The 15,308-nt window shown below is 41.6% G+C and overlaps 1 protein-coding gene across 3 annotated transcripts in view; it reads left to right on the forward strand.

Moving 5' to 3' along the window:
* Window positions 1-15,308, forward strand: part of RC3H1 (ring finger and CCCH-type domains 1) — a 39,316-nt gene that overhangs the window by 7,631 nt on the left and 16,377 nt on the right. For all 3 annotated transcript variants that reach the window (XM_054979469.1, XM_054979470.1, XM_054979471.1), the window contains exons 5-12: window positions 94-294; window positions 2,095-2,227; window positions 2,829-2,947; window positions 5,554-5,666; window positions 7,117-7,398; window positions 8,196-8,410; window positions 10,590-10,984; window positions 12,083-12,241. In XM_054979469.1, coding sequence (XP_054835444.1) covers window positions 94-294; window positions 2,095-2,227; window positions 2,829-2,947; window positions 5,554-5,666; window positions 7,117-7,398; window positions 8,196-8,410; window positions 10,590-10,984; window positions 12,083-12,241 — 1,617 coding nt within the window. The remainder of the gene's footprint in view (window positions 1-93; window positions 295-2,094; window positions 2,228-2,828; window positions 2,948-5,553; window positions 5,667-7,116; window positions 7,399-8,195; window positions 8,411-10,589; window positions 10,985-12,082; window positions 12,242-15,308) is intronic.

Genomic DNA, 15,308 nt, shown 5'->3' on the forward strand with positions numbered 1-15,308 from the left:
AGGGGGAAAAGAATAAGAGAAACATTACTTCGGGTTGTGCATTATTCCGCTTAATCCAGCTAAGATTGAACATGGGCCTATTTTCTCTACCAGGTAACTAAACGCGATGAAGATTCCTCCCTGATGCAGCTGAAGGAGGAGTTCCGAACATATGAAGCTCTGAGACGGGAGCATGATTCCCAGATTGTGCAAATTGCAATGGAGGCTGGTTTGCGTATTGCCCCAGACCAGTGGTCCTCATTGCTGTACGGTGACCAGTCCCATAAATCCCATATGCAGTCCATCATTGACAAGGTAAAGTCTCTGCAAATCAATCAGTTTTCTTTAGTTCTCTACTGTGGTTTTGTTGCCATTACAAGCTATAAGCAAATGCCTTTATTATTAATTCCCTACCTGCTTCTCATTTGTGTATTTTTAAAAACAATGTTCCTTGGCTTTCCCCCCCAGAATGTTCAAAACAGCTTAAATAATATATATATATATAAGCAAAACAAAAATACACAACATAATCTAAATCAGCCAATTAAGCAATCAGAAAATAAAGCCAGAGTGAAAATTGAAATAGAAAGTTTTTACAGCCCTGATGGAAAATGGTCATACAAACACCATCCCTTCATCTCCAGTAGGCAAAGTATTCCAGAGTAGAAATATTGAAGCCATGGCGGAGAGGGGGAGGGATGGGACACAAAGAGGTTTATTGAGGGATAAGGTAGGAGTTAGTTGGTGTACTATTTGGTGTATTTATGAAATAGAAAAGTGTAAATGCCTTAATTTTCAACAATCAAAATTGCATATATACCCAACTGTGAGAGAGAATGCTGCAAATTGGTGCCTGTCACATGAAGCCTATACTGAATCAGAATATGGTCTATCGTGATCTATATTGTTTACTCATACTGGTAGCAGCTTTCCAGAGTCTGAGGTGGAGGTCTTTCACATCACCTACTACCTGATCCTTTTAACTGGAGATGCTAGGGATTGAAACGGGGACCTTTTGTGTGCTGTGTCAATGTTCTGTCACTGAAACTCAGCCTGCTGCACCCTGTTCTGCCTTAGCACATTTATCTTAGATTTTGGCATATGAGAAGTAGGAAAACTACCAAACAATAGAAAACACCAATTTTGTAGTAAAGAAAAGAAAGTTTGTCGTTCAAACAGAAAATGTATCATACTTTAAAAACATTGAACTATTCAGTAGCTTATTATCACCAAACACATTATAGCATATTAATCGTAGGAAAATTCAGTGTCATTTAAACAATGAATGTACACTTAAACATATGTTATGTATGTCTACAGGATACACAGGAATCACAATTTTCTAATTCTGTAGAACTCTGTTCCATAACAAAACCTTCATACTACATATTCTAAAATCTTGTCTTATAAAGCATTTCACTCATTCCCAAAGAAAGAACATTTCATAGGAGATTTTCTTTTCAGTGCTCCCCCAAATTCCCATTTTTTCATCAGAAAAATGTATGGAAGTCCCAGGAAGACTCTCCCCATGCTCCATGCTTATATTTCTGTTTCAGAGCCTGTAGTAGTAAAGACCTCGTTACTTGAAGTCTCCGTTCTGATCTGATGTTAAGATGCCCAAATATCAGGTCCTGATTTCCTTTTCACGCTGGTACTCAAGATGATACTTTATACCCTACCTTTCCACCATGGCACCGTGCTGGCAAATTAAACTGTGCATGTAACAGTGACCGTGGGCTGTGGGAGGGAGGAGGAAGGGAAGTGACGTATCGCTAGAATCAGTATTAGGTGCACTTTTTCTTTTCATTCCTGTCTTCTGAGAAGAACCCTGCTCTTACAGGATCTAGTACAGCCTTGATCTTACTGGAATATGCAATTAGTGGATGTCAGTGGAGAGTACCATAGGTGTAAATTGCAAATATGATTGGCAAGGAATGCTGAATGCTAGAATACAAGGTGCCTGTTAAATTGAGAGGAGAAAAGACTTCACATCAAGGTGCACAACTTGAACGCAATTAAAACAAAACATTTGGAAATACATCTTCCAATGTAGTCTTCTGACAGTTATCTCCAGAAGAGAGAATAGCTCTAATTATGATGTCATGATTGTTTAAGTTGCAGACCCCAGCCTCCTTTGCACAGAGTGTTCAGGAGCTAACCATTGCTCTCCAGCGGACTGGTGACCCAGCCAATCTGAATCGGCTTCGACCCCATCTTGAACTCCTAGCAAATATTGATCCCAGTCCAGGTAAAATACAACTGTGTGCATATGTGTTCTCTCTCTCACTCATTTTGACTACCAGTCTTTCTTGAGGGAAGAATTGCTTGGCAAATACATAAAAATGAGTTTACACCTTAGCCTCTTTATTTAATACTAATGCTATAGAGGTTTAGTGTTTGTTCTAGGCACCATATTATGGGAAAGGGGGAGGGTACATACAGCATGATCCTCTCACCGGCATTCTCCTAAGAAGGTAGACACTTTTATGCTAGATCCCCATCTTGGATACTCTTAGTACCAGTTTCTTTGGCTGTCTTACGTGCTCCATCGGCCCCCAGGTTTCCCACCATTATAGTTTTTCTGGGTTACCTTTAAATGAGCACACAGGTACTGTCAAGCTCCACAATTTGGATGCTTACTATCAAGCAGAAAACATTGTATGCTATAACTCTTGCGGAATATGGGAAATCAGACTTCCAGTTTCATTCTTTATACATGCCAGACTTTTTAAACTTGCAAATTGTAAACATGTTGATGCCTATTATGATATAGGGAATGTTTTGTTTCTTTGGGATTCCTCAGTTACAGGATGGAAATTTAACTTTTCTGTTTCTTGTTAATGCTTTAGATGCCCCTCCACCCACATGGGAACAGCTTGAGAATGGGCTGGTTGCTGTGCGGACTGTGGTACACGGCCTGGTTGATTACATCCAAAATCACAGCAAGAAAGGAGCAGATCAACAGCAGGTATAGAGCAGTGCAGGGCTTTTTGCAGTGGGAAGGCCTGCTTTGTCCTAGTAGATTGTTCCAGATTTTTTACGCAAGGGTTGAATCTCTCCCGGTGTGTGAAAGATGCAGTGAAGATCAGCTTCAAAAACTACTTTTTGTTGCAAGAGTTCATTTGAAGCAATAGAAGAGAACAGAGATGCTGCAAAGATTGTAGGGAAACAAAACGAAAAGGAACTGAAAGGATTAAGGAACTGGTTTCTTTCTCTACACCACCACCCCATCCCAAAAAAGACAGGACAACAAAGAAACATTACCCCGTGAAGGTCTTTGAGGATGATAGCTTTTCAGAGACTTGACTTAAACACACACACAAACAGCAGAGAATGGTTTGGATTCAGTGGAACATTTCCCTGGGTAGAAGGATTTCTGCCAGTGGAAGGTGACTTTTTTGCCTCTCCCCTCCCTACTCCAGCCACGCTTGCCCCCCCCCATGCTGCTCCTGAGTAGACATGGGCACGAACGGGAGGGGGGAACCCGAACAAGCTGTTCGTTGTTCGTTGCCATCCACGAACAACAAACAGTAACAAACATGGCCCTGTTTACAAACATGTTTGTTGTTTGTTGTTCATGGCCCTTTAAAAAAGGGATTCCCCCTGCTGCCTGCCAGCTGATAGTTTAAAGGGCCCTTTCCTGACATGTGCAAGGGGCAGGGCCCTTTAAACACCCCACAAACTGACCTTCCCAATGTCCAATACCCACCAAATTTGCAGGGGACATAGTCCTCACTGTCCTCCGAAGATCCCCCAAGTTTCAGAGAGATTGCACCCCGGGAAAGGCATGATGCATGGGTTCCCCCCCCTTTCTGTCATTTTCTCTTCACAGTGGCAAAACCGGGACTCTCTACTGGAAGTATTTTGAAGGGTTAAAGCCAGAAGGAAAGCCAGAAGGAGTTCAGACTGAGTTCAGTCCCTGCCTCCGTTGCCAGGGGAATTGATTGAAAGGCGCCAGACTGTCTGGCTTGACCAACAGCTGACGAAGGCTTGCAGTGACCACTTGTTCGTTTAGAATGGGGCCTCATGAACGGCTTGTTTGCGAACAGACAAACGGGCTGTTCGTGAGTTTTTTCTTTTCGTAATGCTGTTCATGCCCATGTCTACTCCTGAGAGAACAGGGGACCCCCCCCCCCCTGCAAAAAGTGCTTTGGGAGGCATTTTGGCTGCCATTAGAGGCGTGAGAAGCAAGAATGTTGCACTTTGTGACCAGAATTCCTTCAACTCATGGAAACACTGCTCTGGATCAAAGTCAGTGTCAACTATATTAAGTATCACTAGCACGTTCAGGTCTCTGACAACAGAAACAACTGATTTTTTCAAAACGTAATCGATAAATATGTCTGGAACTCCTCAATTCAGAGTAGGAGAAATAAATTGCGTAATAGAAATTATAAGCTTTATTAAGACCCACTAACTATACATGTATTGATGTGAGAGGAAAGTCCGTAAAATGTTTTGTTCCGAAAATCTATTTAGGTTTAACCAGACTCTGAAATGTGAGTGAAATGATGACGGCCAATCGCATTCAGGAGTCTGAGGAATGTATGCAGAATTGTGCTGTTTTGTTGAAATAAGGTTTAACAATAATAGAGACATTGGGTTGGATCCAAAGGCAGCTGTCTACCAGTTGTGAGGGGGAGGGTTGCTGATTCCCCTCTTCAACTGAACACCCTCCTTTGTTCTTCACATGATTGCTGAAAGTTCCCTGTGCTCCAGGAGCATCACTTCAGGAAGCGGGGCGGGCTGGGCTGGGCTGGGCCGGGCAAGATCCAGTCCACAGGCAGCAGTGCCACCTGTTAGCTGAAAACAATCCAGCCCATAATTTCTTCTCCCTATTCTGAAGCTCTGGTAAAGTTTGGTATTTCTGTGACTTGTATATGAACATTATGTATGAAAAGTATACACAGAAAATAGGCCTGGTTCAGACATGACAGCCAAATAATGCATGGTTTGAGCAGTGTGAGGGACATATGGAAGGAACAGAGCAGCTCCATACGTTGGCTCTAGGCCCATATTTTCTTTTTAAAGGCCTAACAGCGCTTTTGCTTTTGTGTCATATTTAGCAACTTTTTGTAAGATTAAGGAGAGAAATATAAAACATCATTATAACAAGTTGTTTTTATTAATAGTAATAATAATAAATAATAAAAACATTTATGTGCTGCCTTTCCACCCAGATAGGGTCCCCAAAACATTAAAACAACATTTAAAATAAAGAATGTATAAAATTATTCAGTAAAAACATATAAACACAAATATTTACATTTGTAGCTTGAAGAAGCTAATACAATTTGTTAATCTGGAATCACTGTTTTATGAGAATTCTTCCTTCCCCTTTAGAGGCCTAGCTATTCTATTTCTAGCACCATGGATATGTTTTTGTCTATGATGTGGTTGAGTACCCTTTAGTGGTAATCTGTCTGCTGTTCCAGCATCCCTCGATAAATCTTCCATGCTCACATTTTATTATATTTGTTGTGATTTTTATTTTGGAGCGTTATCTTTAGAGCAAACTTGGGCTTTGTCAGTATTTTGGTGCCACCTTCTTTATTTTATTACCTCTGATTCCAGCCTCCTCAACACAGCAAATACAAGACGTACATGTGCCGAGATATGAAGCAAAGAGGAGGGTGCCCCCGTGGGGCCAGTTGCACCTTTGCACACTCACAGGAAGAATTAGAAAAGTAAGATTCCGTATCTTTGTTTACCTTTTTACAGTTTGTCATAGTGAGTGTGTTGAATAGAGTCTGGGTTCCTGCTTTGTTGTTTTTAAAACTCAAATGTTTTAAAACTTGGAATGTTTTTCTCACTGTATAAGAGGAATCTAATAGCAGAAGTATCTGGTCTCTTTCTGAACGTCCTCAGTTTTTAAGTTAACTGAAGGTACTAAGAATATCAGTTTCAGCTTGAAACTGTGCATGAAGAAGTGGAGGAGAGTAGTCTATGACATATATACATCTTTGTTTACATTCTGTTTCATCTGATGTTCCTGACTTCTATGGAGCCAGAGATGCTTGCAAGGAGCAGTGTGCGTATGATGATGCTTCCTGGATTAGAAATGTTTCTGTGGAGTTCCCAAGAAAGCTCCCAAAGACTGTTCTGTGTTTGTAATGTTTTGTTCTATTATTAATATGGCGTATACATTCCTATTGGCCAACAGTCCCCAAAGAAGTTTGTAGTTGCCATGTATGCTGGTATTCATATATAATAAAATTCCCAAGTGGAGCCTCTCCATGCAGATCCTTAAACCCAACTGGATTGAGGCCGTTGAGGAACACTACACATGTTCCTTCAAACTTGGGAGACCACCCCAGGGTTGCAGAAAAATGTAAACATGGACAGAAACAAAATTGGGGGGAAGGGTTTAAATCCTCCCCAAGCACTTACCTGGCTCTGAATAAGTGCACTCCATAGACCCTGCAGGAACCACGTGGCTGCCAGGTGCTCCAAAAGACTTAGCTGAAGTAAAACATGGCCGAATCAGAAGGGTACACTACTGCTGATGAAGGAGCAGAGCCCATCCTGAATGCTAAGCCTCGCCTCTCCTCAACCCTGGAAGCATGGCGGCAGCCTACTCCAGGCATGGAGGGCGCATCAGTGGCACGGCTGCAAGCTACCTTGTGCCCAGGTGCTGCCACTGAGAGTCCCAGCCAGCCCCCCCCAGACCCAAGCACTACAAGATAGAGAACACAAGGGAAGGGTCTTTGGGATTTGAGGGGGGGAAGGATGTTTAGAAGGGAGGGGGAAAGGTAGGGCCTTTGAGAGAGCGGGAAAGAGGAAGGGTCTTTGGGAGAGAGAGGTGCCAAGGGAGAAAGTCTTTTGGAAGGAAGACACACATGAGCCGTAGTTTTCCCAGGTAGAGGCTGCTGATGGGATAGGGAAGGGAGAAAGCTGAAGACGGGAGCTGATACAGGTAGATTTGCTGTGGGGTGGGAAGGAGAGAAGGAAAAGGGGAGAGGCTGCAGGGGCTTTCTGGGACCTTAGACCAAGAAATGTCAAACACTCAAGGCTGGTAAATTTTTATGACTAAATTTAAAATGCTGTACCACTTGCCAATGGGACAGAAATAAAACGGTTGAAAGCCTGCCATTTTTAATTCCTGTTTGCTTTGTGATTCCTTCCCCCTCCCCGAAGATTTCGTAAGATGAACAAACGTCTGGTTCCTCGAAGACCTCTGAGTGCCTCCTTAGGTCAGCTGAATGAAGTGGGCTTATCTTCAGCAGCTATCCTCGCAGAAGAAGGGGCAGTGGACTTGCCTAGCAGAAAACCCTCTGCCTTGCCAAATGGGATTGTTTCAGCAGGCAGTACAGTGACACAGCTTATCTCTCGTGGAACTGACTCCAGCTACGATTCGGCCCTGAAGCCTGGGAAGATGGATCACCTTAGCAGCAGTGCTCCCGGGTCACCTCCTGACTTGTACGCACCTTCTTTTGTGGTGTTCAAAATTTCATGGAAGGGTAGGAGTACCCCGTCCACAGAATGTGATCCATGTGCAGAAGCAGACTTCCATGTGTATAAATCAGTTGCACATCCAAATGCAGAAGTCCTTTCTGGAATGCATTCCTCTCAGTGAGATGTGCTTCTGAATGCACATTTGTATGCAAAGGCAGATGGGAATGCACGTCTGGTTTACCCTAGCTGTCCTTGATATGCGTATGGAAGCCTGTCTTCAAACATAGATTGCAGCCCCCCCCCCCCCCCCGATCAGTGTACAGGAAAGTCGAATCAGTTTTGACTTGAAATAGAACTGCAGTAGAACCATAATGTTAGCATGCCAATTAAATTTAAAAGGGTCATATTCCCAGTCATCTGAAGTTTAAAAAAGAGCAACTCCTTGATTTGACTCCTTGGTATTAATGATGAAATAAACAGAGAGGCAGAAAGTCATCGACAGATGTTGCAAATATGTCCACCTTTCCCCCTTTAATTTGTTGCAGTCATGAAGCAGAGTGGAAGACCTAGCATCCATTGTGCTTAGTGCTCATATAGCTGGAATATGTGAGCTGCTAGAATCTGAGCTGGGATTTATGGAATATCTGAAGCACAGTCCATCTGTCAGTGGTTCTCTTCCTTCTGTATGCTTTGTTCCTGGGAGAGGAAGTGAAGCAACCTATTCCGATGTGGAAATTAAATGGAGACTACAAAACAGCTGGACTGGCTGGGATGCTTACCAGGTTTGTCCCTACCTTGATGTTGTGATCTGTCTCTTTTAGGCTGGAATCTGTCCCCAAGAGTTCTCTACCTGCCTTACCAGTGAATTCTCATCCTGTTCCCCCCCGGGGACCTGCAGACCTGGCTCCGATATCCGTCGGCAAGCAGCTCCAAATGGTATCACGTGGCTCCCCGTATTCTGCTCAGCAAGCTGATGTGTTTTACCCAGATCCTCGGGGAGCAGCTCCACAATTTGAACCCCCACCCTACCAACCAGGTAGCAATGTCAGCGGAACGGTGGGAAATCTGTGTTCGGGCAAAGGTTTTGCACCTTTTCAAAGGCCCTAGTGAAAGAACTGAAAACTAGTTTTTACTATTTTAATGTATCAGTAATTGGTATTTTGTTTGCCAGTCTTTTTATGCAACATCCTGGATAAAAAGGAATCATACTAGGCACCATTGCAAAAGGGAGAAGGAATGGGTGGGTGCCAGCGATGGACCTGTTTCTTCCAGTGCAAACCATCAGGTGCCTCTGTTCATAAGCAGATTACAAGAAAGAAGCAAAACCATAGTGAACATCTTGGAATTTCATTAGGCTCAAGGCTTTTTTGCAAGATCTTTCACTTGCTCATCAGGGAAGAGTCGGCAGATGTTCTTCAGCTCATGTGTCCCAGGTTTTCCACACTGGTGATCCTATATGTCCAGATACTGTGGCAGTTGTCAGCAGTAGTGGATTTGTATCCCTAAGGCCCTCTTCTGCATCCGCAAATATTCCACCTGACTGCTTGTAGGACAAAAGGCATCCTCTTCTATTACCTTCTCACTGTAATCTCTGTTCTCCTAGCATCCTGAAAACTTCATCATGCAGGGTCTACCATGCACACCTGGAAATTCTTTCTAACATGGTATTAGCCCTGTGAATTTCAATAAATGATCTGTTATTTCTCTAGAATGAGTTAGATGCCAACCACAAGCTTAACTTGAGAAAACAAGTTTGAATTTTTTTGGAGAAAGATGGTTAGAACAAGAAGGTTCTCTTAATACATCTCACCCTCTAATGAGAATTCTTTCAGGTATCTTCCTGAATCTCTTCCCTTGACAGACCATTGTTTACTATCTTGGGAACTCTGTGTAGTCTTACTACGATAGCTGCAAAGTTAATTGAACTTCTTAGAGCTAATATGCCCAAAGTCCCACTTGCGGTTGAACCTTATTCTCAAACAAGTTGCTAGTGAAATAAGACAGGATAAAAAATTAAGTGAATAATGATGGGAGAAGCAGAACTTAAATTAACATTAATGCAAATGAAGCATTTGTAGTTGTAGAAGATCTAAATCAAACAGACCCCAAATTAATGGATCATTCATTACGTTTGGGAGCCTCTTGGGGTATATGTTTAACTCGGAGAAATCAGCAGCAGTGCCACTTAGACATGCTCTTATAAATCCATCAGCATTACACTTACCCTTCAAGTGGTCCCATATAACAAAATATTTAGGGTTATTAATCCATAGTAACACAGGAGCCATAGTCTCAGTTAATATCACCACTCTATTAAAAAACAACCCACCTTGGAATGTCTTCCTATCTATGAAAGGAACAGAAATTCATCAAGTAAGAACTTTTGTTTTCTATTGGAAAACAAGGAAGAAGTTGGTTCGGCACACAGAAAATGTAGCTCCAAAGGGACTCAATTGTAATGAAAACTAATTTGATGGGATGAAGAATCATTGCATTACTGTGAGCCCAGAGAATGTCAACAAAATGGTATCCTTGGATTGTCTCCTGATATGTTTATAAAACATATCATAACATATCGTATATTCTTGGAAGCTGCAGTTTTCTCTGAAACACGGCAGGTTCACACAGGAGAACCTATTCCTGTGTGTACAGAAGGCCTGGCTGGCTGTAGCAGCTATTAGTTACGGTTGTTGCTATAAGAGTGCCCTGTTTCAGCCCACCGCCACCAATGCCACTTGCCTAGCCATCTTTCCTGACACCAACTAACTTCTGAGAGTTGCTTTTTTTCCACTTTGACTTCTTGGGTCCGTCTTCCTGTTGCCCAAAGAAATCAGATATTCCTTTAGAGTGTGAGAAAAGCCATAACGGGTAATCGTGGTGCTGCTGCTCAGTGGGCTAGAACAAGGCTCTTTGGCTCAGTGGTGCAAGCTTCTGCACTTGAAGTTGTGGGTTCCTGAGACCATCATTAAAGAAGTTTACAAAGGTAGTTTCAGATGGGCATTCTTATGCTCATTTTCTGTCTTCCAAAATGCAATGCGTTGTAGCTTCAACATGAAAAATTTGTGAGAGTATCTTCAAACATAAAGTGAGAAGCAATTTTAAAAAATCATCCTGTTTCATATTTTCAGGAGCTCCATTTGACTGAAATAATGGAGGGGGGAGTTGTGTTAGGAATCTCTTAGGTAGCTTTCAGTAATCTTGTTTTGTGTTTCCAGGTGTGTATTATCCTACGACTCAATCTTCACAGTGCATGTCTCGATTTGTCCGACCTCCGCCATCTGTTCCTGAACCCGGCCCTCCTTATTTAGACCATTACCCACCATACCACCTCCCAGACCGTGTGGTGAATTCTCAGTATGGCGCACAACCACAGCAATACCCTCCTATGGGACAGGCCATGTACCCTCCCCACTACGACAGCCGCCGTGTGTATCCCCCTGCCCAGCCATACCAGCGAGAAGAGATTGTTAGAGGAAGCCCTGTACCCATTGAAATCCCTCCACCAGCTGTATCACCATATGTACCTGAAGCAAGAGACAGATATCCACAAGTGGAAGGCTATTATCCAGTCAGTCCACATCTTAGCCAGATCCGACCTTCATATCACAGAGTACGAGTTCTTTATGTTCTTTCTTGTTTATCATGGTTTATTTTCATGGCTTGGAATTTTTAATGTAGTCTTCAGTCTCATTCCAGCCCTTTGAGACATTTCCCATTTCTTTAGAATGTGGAAGCAGAGAGAACATGCAGGCTAGAAATGACATAGAAGATTAATACTTGGATTCTTTTGTTTTAAAAAACAAAACACTAATTACCAAACAGCTGCTTTGAAGATCAAATTTGGCTGCGGAAGCAATATGTAACTTTTTCCTTTCCCGTCTCTCCCTCAAGTGAGGTCATCCCCCAACTCTGTAATTACTTCCACGAGAGGAAGAAGGTGTCATGATTTACAAAAAAGAAAAAAGATGGGAGAAAAGAATTTAACTATTCCTTCCCCTGAAGTCCCATCCACCTTTGATCTTCAAACCAACTTTAAAAAAAAACTTCAATTTTTTTTGCTATTTTAAAAATGCTAATAAAATAAAAAGATAACTTCATTAATACTAATTTTAAAAATGCGGGAGACACCCCCATTGCCTCTCTTTCATATTATGTCTCTTTAGAATGCATTGATTAAATATGGAGGACTTTAGTTCTAATGAGAACTGAATTCAGACAAAAAAATTTGCTGATCCCCTCTCCCAATGTTAGTGTGTGAACATGGTCAGTAAACTTGTTACTCTAACTTAGGGGTTCCCACATTTGTTGAGCCTGTGGGCACTTCTGGGTTTTGAAAGCAGACAGCGGGTATTGCCAAATATGCTTGTCATCTGTGGGGCATAGCTGACCACAAAATGGCTGTCATGCAGCCAGTCACACAGTGATGGGAGATTCCAAGCTAAGTGTCGTCTTACGATGGAGTAGCTGTTTCTAAATGGGTCCTCCTTGCAGACATAAAGGCAATTCTTCCTGGTATCTTCTGGCTTGGCAGATGTTTTGGGGAAGAAGTGGGCACCAGTAAATACATTGGCATCGCCAGTGTAGCTGTTCTTCTAGATTACCCCTTGATGGGCTGGGGACAGCATCCCTTGATTAATTGGATGTACAGTGCAGAATTGTTTGTGCTTTTAAAAACAGTTTGTAAATGAGCCTCTGCAAAAAATTTTAGGAGCCTTATAGCCGGCCTCCGCCTCAGCCACATCCCAGTCTAGATGAACTGCATCGTCGTCGGAAGGAGATCATGGCTCAGCTAGAGGAAAGGAAAGTGATCTCCCCTCCTCCTTTTGCACCGTCACCAACTTTGCCTCCCTCTTTCCACACTGATGAGGTGAGCATGTTTATGTTTTTCCTTAAATAAAGCTGTTGACTTGCTGCTGTAGTCGAGGTTAGGAGGCGTATATTAAACAGAGAACAAAATGCAAAGTTTGGTCTGGAGGGAGAAAGACAGGGATGCAGTTTGGAATATACTGACAATTTTACAAGGAGAGGGACTGCATCTTTATGAACAGTGGGCAGTATGAACACTGTGAGTCATATCTCAAATAATATCTGGGGCTTGCCCACATAGCCTGGGTACATTGGTTTTCACATACAGAAGGTTGGATCCAGCAATGCATCAGTTGGATGATACCAGTGGTTATGAATCTTTCCCGTTTTCCTTCTCTCTAGCACCCATTTCTGACTCCAGGAAAATTGATTTGTGGGGTTGCGCGATCCATGTAGAGTAATAGACACATGGGTCAGTGGGTTACAGGGAAGAGGTGGAAAGGTGAAATTGCACTTACTTGCTGTGCTGATGAAAGAAGGAGCAATTTCTACAGAGGATGAGACGGTCAAAGTACAGATGGTGAAGTGGGCAATTAATTGTCACAAAGAAATAACAATGGAGTCATGGGAATATTTATGGAAAACTACATTGAAGATTTCAACTTGTACCAGTATTAAAGAGAATGTCTATAAGATGATTTATAGATGGTATTTAACGCCTAAGAAAATTGCGCTTGGAAATGCAAATATGTCAGATAAATGCTGGAAATGTAAAAAGCATGAAGGATCATTGTATCATATGTGGTGGACGTGTGAAGTAGCTAGACAGTACTGGGGAGATACTTTAGAAGTAATAAATGAGATTTTACAGACCCAAATAAAGAAGAACCCAGAACTATTGCTACTGAATTTAAGTATGGAAGATGTCCCTATGCAATACAGAACATTACTATTTTACATGACGACGGCAGCAAGACTTTTATACGCGCAGAAATGGAAGGTGCAAGAAATACCAACTATTGAAGATTGGATATATAAATTGCTGTACATGGCGGAAATGGATAAGATGACAAGAAAGTTGAGAGATCAGAACTTAGCAGAATTTTTTACTGATTGGGGAAGATTGAAAACATATTTAGAAAAGAAGTGGGACGTGAAAGGAGAATTATGGCAATTTGAAAATTATTAGAATGGTTTTGTTTTTTTTTTATTGGAAGAGACAGAATCTTTACCATATGAAGTGAAGTATTAGCTAACTGTGAGCCTAAATTTAAGTGGACTTGAAGTTAATAGATATTGGTAAAATTAATAAAGTAGATATTTTATTTAATTGTTAGCTTAAATTTAAATATATTTGAAGTTAACAGATAGTAATAGATAATAGATTTTAAGTTAATAATAATAGATTCGAAGCTAACAGATAGGGCTTAGTTTAACAAAGCAGAATGTAAATATGATATAATGAGTTACAGAAAAAGGGGATATTTTAGGAATAGATTAAGATATAGGGTTGGAAAGCTGTTGGAAGTCCTGAAAAAGGGGGAGAGGGAAAGGGTGGGGGAAAATGATACTGAGATATTATTTGAAAGTGTATTAATATTCTCACCTAATAAAAAATTTTAAAAAAGAAAGAAAGAAAGAAGGAGCAATTTCACACCCTTTCCACTTCTCACTGCAACCCACCAACCTGCATGGCTTTTACTCTACATGGATCCTACAACTCCAGAAAGGGAATGGGAAAGGTAACATGGGGAAGATCTGTGATCATTGTGCAGGCAGAATGTAGGATCTACCCCTTATTCTTGATGAAAGCCATTCCTTAGGCTGTCCATCTAGTTTTACTGTAGCCATGCAGTTACCAGATATGAGAAATATGTATACAAATAACCATGTTGTTCTCATTAAACATTAGAACAGTATTAACTAGACTGTGATCTTTTAACATCCCTACTTACAATTTATGCAAGCTTATGAAAGGAAAATACTCTTCCCCTAAAAGAGAAATAATCAGAAGTAAATGTCATTTTGAGATACTGCTAACTACTCACTGCTTTCAGTTTATCAGATTTCTTAGTTGTCATTTCAGAATCAATTAGAACATTTAGGTAAAGGCAAATGCAAAGGAAATGATCACAGCCAATTTTCAGGCAGGACTACTACTTCAGACTACTTATGCATGTCTTACACTTGAGCCATACATAGTCTGTCCTGATCTTTTTACAGTGTTAACTATTTTAACGTCAGTGTTTTAAATATTAGAATTACTGTGATTCCCAGAGAACTATATACATTTTAAGATAAGATTTTAAATGCTAAATGTATTTTTCTATGTTCTTTACATTTTTATGCTGGATTTAACTATTCTATTGATTGTATTGTCGAAGGCTTTCACGGCCGGAGAACGATGGTTGTTGTGGGTTTTCCGGGCTGTATTGCCGTGGTCTTGGCATTGTAGTTCCTGACGTTTCGCCAGCAGCTGTGGCTGGCATCTTCAGAGGTGTAGCACCAAAAGACAGAGATCTCTCAGTGTCACAGTGTGGAAAAGATGTAGGTCATTTGTATCTACTCAGGAGGGATGGGGTTGAGCTGAGTCATCCTGTAAGAGTTTCCCAGGGTGTGGAATGCTAATGGCGGGAGGCTTCACTGTGTCCTGGGGAGGTTCTTTTGCATATGGATTGGTACTTGATGTGCTAATCTTCTCTGCAGGGCTATTGTCGGGGATAGAATGTTTTGTTAGCCTGGTGTTTTTCAGAACTGGAAACCATGCTCTGTTCATTCTTAAGGTTTCTTCTTTCCTGTTGAAGTTTTGCTTATGCTTGTGAATTTCAATGGCTTCCCTGTGCAGTCTGACAAAGTAGTTGGAAGTGTTGTCCAGTATTTTGGTGTCCTGGAATAAGATACTGTGCCCTGTTTGCGTTAGGCTATGTTCAGCCACTGCTGATTTTTCAGGTTGTCCAAGTCTGCAGTGTCTTTCATGTTCCCACCCGAAAAATACAACAGATGCTACAATCAGCAAAAGACAGTAGAGACCCCCTCACCTCTGCAGGAGTATACCATATACCCTGCAGCTGTGGACAAGTTTACATCGGGACCACAAAGCGTAGCATCCAGACAAGAATAAAGGAACA

Source organism: Eublepharis macularius, chromosome 5 (assembly GCF_028583425.1).
Source record: "Eublepharis macularius isolate TG4126 chromosome 5, MPM_Emac_v1.0, whole genome shotgun sequence".
Taxonomy (NCBI): Eukaryota; Metazoa; Chordata; class Lepidosauria; order Squamata; family Eublepharidae; genus Eublepharis; species Eublepharis macularius.